Raw genomic sequence first — 6,000 nt, 5'->3', positions numbered from 1 at the left:
CTCTGTCTTTAGGAGCTTTACCTAAAATGTCTGTGTCAATACAGGTAAAATAATAGTAGTAATTATAGTGGAGTAAATGCAGACTTCAGTTGTTGGAGGCAGGGATCAGGATATACACCTACATGCTTATATGTGCTTATGTTTCTCTAAAATAATCTTTCCAAAGATCATCTATATAGCCACATATTATCTAACTATACACATTGAAGTGATACCTTTGATGGAAAATTTCTGACAAATCAAAATAAATCACTGTTTTTTCTTGAATGGAAAAGAAAATAGAGAATCAGATTTTAAAGAACTGAAATTTTTCATAAAACCGTAACCTTTTCATACTTAACTGAGCAAAACAAATCAACTCCTTCCCCTCCTCTGTCCCCTCCTGCTTGCCCCTCCCCCCCCCCCCCCCCGTGCAGTTCCTCTAAAATATATTTAATTTATCCAAACTCTGAAAAATAGTCAAAGAAGAAAAGAGAAAAAATGAACATTTACTAAGGAACGCACTTTGTTTGTTTGTTTGTTTGTTTTTCCCCCTAAAAATATATTAAATAGAACAGACACAAATGACACTGACTACAAGCATAGCTTCATGGAATTCATGATCTTTATTTTTTGACAAAATGTATGCATGACTTACTTGTAAAATTTATAAATAAAGTAAATATTAAAAGAAGTTTGAAAAAAAAAAAAAAAAAAGTAAATGAGACTATATTCTACTTCATGCTAGCTTTAAAAAGGAATATTTAAAAGACCTGTCCAGCTGATCAATAAAATGATTCACTTGGATGGTCATGGACCGTGAAAGACAGTGACTGTCCTGATGCAATTCTGTAGTATGTCAAGGGCTGAATGCTACATTGCAGACACTATGGTGGGACAGAGTTGCACTGCTCTGGGAAGTGTTTTTTGTGCATTCCTTGGTGGGCTGCATGAGTATGGCCAATCCACTGTCTGTCTGTAGGACAATGTACCTCTGCTAGCCAGTTCTGATGAGTAAGTAGAGGAGATGGAGCTATAACCCTACAACCTTCTGGACGGCTAGTGTGGGACTTGTGATATGATTGCCAACCCTTCCTGCTAAATGGAAAGAACATGGTCAGGATAGGGTTCTACAGGGTTAAAATTGTGAGCCCCCAGTGTTTCCCCTGGTCCCAGCTCACACACACAGACACACAGACTGAGCACAGTCTAACCCTAAACCTACGTGTGAATGCAAAGCTGAAGGTCAAATCCTAAAGTCCTTAAACAGTCAAAATGTCCATTGAAATGAAAGTTAATCATTCCCAGGATGAAGAAACGACCCATGCATGGACAGAGAGGAGGTAATACGTGCATCCCTTACTCTAGAAATGATAGAAGCTGTTGTGTCCTGGATGCTGGCTCAACTCCTAGCCTTTGAAGACCAGCCAGGGACCACAGGGAAAAAGCACAGTATTTTCTCCACTCAGATGTGGAGAGAGGGGATGAGTGCTAAGTGACTTGATATATAATACAGAGGAGCCACAGGGCAACCATGAACTGGGCCTTCAAGGAGCTACTTCTGCATGAGGGAAGGGAAGAAACTCCAGGACCTGGTCTGGAAGATGCTGTGTCAATGCTGCCTTTTCAAACTGTTACAGGTTATTGTGGTCAGCTCCTGAGGGGTGGCTCATGAGGAACTGCCATCAAGTTGTACTTTCTTTTTTTTTCTTCAGGGATCCTTTCAGCTTCCGCCACAGACTATCCTTCCTCTTCATCTTCTTCTCTGCCATGGGCAGTGAGGACTCTTTCCTTCGGATTTCCCTCACTAGTCCATGAAAGACATCATCAATGTAGAAGCGAAGGGCAGCAGAAGTCTCAAAAAAGGAGCAGGAGTATTCTCTGGCTAAGCTCATTCCTTCTTCAGTCGAGACCTACAAGGAAAAAAAAAAAAAAAAAAAAGGTCTATAAATATCACCTAATTCACAAAGCATGAACCACATGAACCAAAAGGAGGCCATAAAAGTATATCTAATCTGACTTTTTGGGTACTACTAGATTGGCATTCCTGAGGCAAATCACCAACCTTTAGTTTAACAGGAAAATTTTCTGTTATTATTACATAGATAAGATTCAAGTATGAAATGATTGGATTGAATCCATATTTGAACAGAGCATACTGACAATATTCATGTGCTTGGATATATTATTTCCCTAATTCTGACGTGCCATTTTTTCCAAGTATTTCCTCTCTTGCAGTAAACCTCTAAAGCTTGGGAGCATTAGTTCCTTTATTCTACAGACTAAAACTGATGGTCAAAAGAACTTCAGTAGAAATATGGTCCTAGAAAACGCATGTTCAGCACTCATCTAATCCTGAAGGGAATTTGACTTGAAGCTGAAAGCACATCAGTTTTTATACCTTAAGATTTTTCAGTCACAAGAAATTCTGAGCATGTTTTTAAGTGCTCTGGTCTTGACAGACCTATAATCCTATCACTTAGCTCATGCCTGAGCCATATGAAGATCCAAAATCTATTTGCTTTTCAGATCATCTTCCTTAAGTGATCTCATGTACTTACTATTCTCAGAGAACACTGAGAACAATGTATCTTTGCTTTTTGAGGAACTATAAGGGGAAGAATCTCCATGAATTTAGAAGGAATCAAGGTAGCTCTTTTTCATTTGCCTGAATTTTCATACAGGGATCTAACTCCTAAAATTTCCATACTAGCTACCTCTTGGCCCACCAGCCTGCTAATTCCCAAGGAAAGGTTCATGGCATGCTAATTACTGGTCTAATTGTGTGGTCTGATTGTGCAGTCTAGAATACAGTCTAAATGCTTACCACAAGGAGTGATGAATGCCTACCACCTACCTATATTTTGCACTTTTGGAGACTTACATGTATACAGTAACGTGTAGCAAGTCTTCAGCAAAATAAGGAATAAACCCTATTAGCTAGCTAAATTTTAGGCTAGCTTACCAGATGATAGAATATCCTTTCTTTTCAGTATTCAAACATAAAACTAATGATGAAATGTACAGAGCATATTCAAGTTTTAGGTGAGAAAATCTACGCTTTGTTTTTATTTGTGTTTAGATAACATGATCAGATACATTCAAGTAACTTTCCAACCATCTGGATAAAAAAAAAAAAAAAAAAAAAAAAGAAAAAAAAAAAAAGAAAGTTGTTTAACTAGTTTGAGACAGCCTTGTGAAAGGGTACATCCTAGGTTATGAAAAATTATCAGTTGCTACTGTCTACCACAGGACTAATCTAGTTTTATTTCTTATTTCTACCTTTATGCTCCCAAAGTGTCATTTATATTTATTAGGGAAATAAACCCTTATGCTTCAAGATACAAACAAACTCTCTCATACCTACCATGAGGAGAATGTCCTTTTATGATCAGCTTATGACACTACCTTATTGCATTTTGTATATTTATCTGTAAATCTGGACACAGTGAGAAACAGGGTTTTGCATGAAACAAAACACTAGTTCATTTCAACCTGGAAGAAATCTGCACCTAGCATATTCCTATATAACACAGACCACAGAATTTCTGCTCATCACCTTTGCATCAAGTCACAGACTTTGTCATATCAGTAAGGTCATACATCTATGTTACAGATTTAATCTTAATTTAATTAAGAATATTGTAAGGCTAAGCAGGGAGGTTGTATGCCAACCTGAATAATACTCACTGACACAATGAAAGATTGTTATCGTTTTCCAACTGCTATAATTGCCAACCTTTAGCAAAAGGAGTTGGTAGCAATATGGTCCTTGTTTTTCTCTGGGCAGCTGTGTAAGCAAAATGTGTGATTCAATACGGGCACCACTGAGAAACTGACTGTCTGGATAGGAGACTTATCTTGGTCTATTTTGGACTTTTTAATATATTTTTTTTTCTCTTGTTATGCCTTGTTGGAGCTGAAGGAGGATTTATTTATTTTATTTTATTTTATTTTATTTTATTTTATTTTATTTTATTTTATTTTATTTTATTTTATTTTATTTTATTTTATTTTATTTTATTTTATTTTATTTTATTTTATTTTATTTTATTTTATTTTATTTTATTTTGAGGCACTGCAGATCTAAGCAAACCATTACACAGAGCTGTAGTTTCAGTGAACATTTTATACATTCATTACTGAAAAGGAAAAATAAAAAATAATAATTTTAGAAAAGCTTATAAATAGAAACATTCGTATGATAAAAGCATAGTAAGGTTGTACATATAATTACGGTACAAGCACAGCACTACTCAAGTATCAGAAATTGCCTTTTCTTTTGCTCCATGATTTTCCAGTCTTTGCCCATCTAATTCCTCTTTCTTTCCATGTTTGTCTTTTCTAGGATCAAAATATATGTTTTCTCCCACCTGCAAGGAAGAAACATTGTGGGGAAGACATGATATGGTCTGTAATGAAACAAGTCTACTATAAGCTGTGAGAACTGGAGAATACTCAGGAGAAATAAAATGTGCAGAAAAACTTCTTCCCATCCTCTCTGTGGCTGGAGGCTTGTAACATGGCTGAATTTCACTGCATTTCTCTAAAAAGCAACAAAAGTTTGGTTTTGGACTCACAGTTGCCTGCCAAATTATGGAGACAACATTAAAGATATTAATGGAAATAGTTAATTTCGAAGCATAGTATTTGTCCTAAATCTTGCCCTCAGGAACTGATTAACTACTTTGATGAAATTTTATGAAGTAATTCAGCACGAGGAAGACACCTGGCACAAATAAGTTCAGGAAATTTAGTCAAAGTTGTTCAGCTTCAAGGCTGAAAACAGGCTTCTTAGAAATCTAATGCTGTCATAATTACCACTACCGCTTCCAGCACCAGTGAAAATATAGTTATACTAATTTAATTAATCTGTTTTCTGGAAAACAAAACAAAACAAACAAACAAACAAACAAACAAAAACACTACAAATGCAGACAGGTGTTTAGAGGAAAAATACACATTCACCTTTCTGTTTGTAATTTGGTCCAGAGGCTAGCCACCTATGGAATAAAAAATAAGGGATAAAGCTCTTGATGAGGTCACCTAATTCCAGGGATTTACCTTGTTCCCATCTTATTGCCAGAAGATAAACTATATCATAGAAATCCAGCCCAGATCTACACAGTTCAGGGACTTGTTGACAAATTGCAGCTTGTGCAAGTCTGTATCACCAGACGATGTGATCTGTCAGCGTGACATGATCAGATGGGTCAGGGAGTGAGGTCATTCTATTGAACATATATCTGGGAAGCAAAGCTTTATATCTCATTTTTTAGAGTAACACTCTGTGATTGAATCTGGCATTGTTTCTCAAAGTATAATTCTGGTTATATCGATTCCAGTTTAGCTTGTTCCTTTGCTGGTAAACTGAAGAAGGGAATGAAGGGGGAAGGCTGGTGTAGTGAAGATAATGAAAGATGAAGATTTCAGAGCTCGCAAAAGCTTCCTGAATCCAAACTTCATTAAAAAAAAATAAAAAAATGAATCTGGTGTGGTGTGTGGATCAGGAGTTAGAGAGGCATGACATGAAGCTTGCTGTGTAACTGAAAAGCAAGATCCCCCAGGACAAGTCGATGAAATGGGCACTGGGGCCTCACAGATGCACGTGAACATGGGAAAACAGTCTTTTCATGCTCTCCCTGAAAAGTACATGGTTCTAAGCATCCAGTTGGGTACATGTGGTTTGAGAGGGAAGATAAAGCTGTTGTAGCAGCATTTGAACTGTGGATAGCACAGAGGACTGTAGGCTAACTGGGGAGTTTTTCATCTCTGGATGGCTCAGGGCAGTTGGAACACAGCACAGCTTCATCCAGATAAGAAGTATTCACTGGCTACAAACAGCATTTTATAGCATTAAGATTCTGTTTGTGGCTTTTGCAAACCTCCCCTGGAAAATTACAAGTGAGATTAAATGCAGTGCTGACAGCCTGTGAAAGCCATGATGGATGAGCTGCCATCTTTAAGATAGCCTGCTTCCCACTAAGGTCAACTCCTGCACAACCAAAAGGAGAGCACAAA

General features: G+C 37.1%; 1 protein-coding gene across 1 annotated transcript in view; it reads right to left on the bottom strand.

The window, feature by feature from the left end:
• Positions 1–582: 582 nt before the first annotated feature.
• Positions 583–6,000, bottom strand: part of RIT2 (Ras like without CAAX 2) — a 214,713-nt gene continuing 209,295 nt past the window's right edge. The window contains exon 5 of the mRNA XM_084504085.1: positions 583–1,892. Within this exon, the coding sequence (XP_084360211.1) occupies positions 1,665–1,892 (228 nt within the window). The 3' untranslated portion in view covers positions 583–1,664. The remainder of the gene's footprint in view (positions 1,893–6,000) is intronic.

This window comes from Aythya ferina, assembly GCF_964211825.1.
Source record: "Aythya ferina genome assembly, chromosome: Z".
NCBI lineage: Eukaryota > Metazoa > Chordata > Aves > Anseriformes > Anatidae > Aythya > Aythya ferina.
Note: the sequence above shows the minus strand (reverse complement) of the source record. Positions and strands in the feature narration are given on the sequence as shown.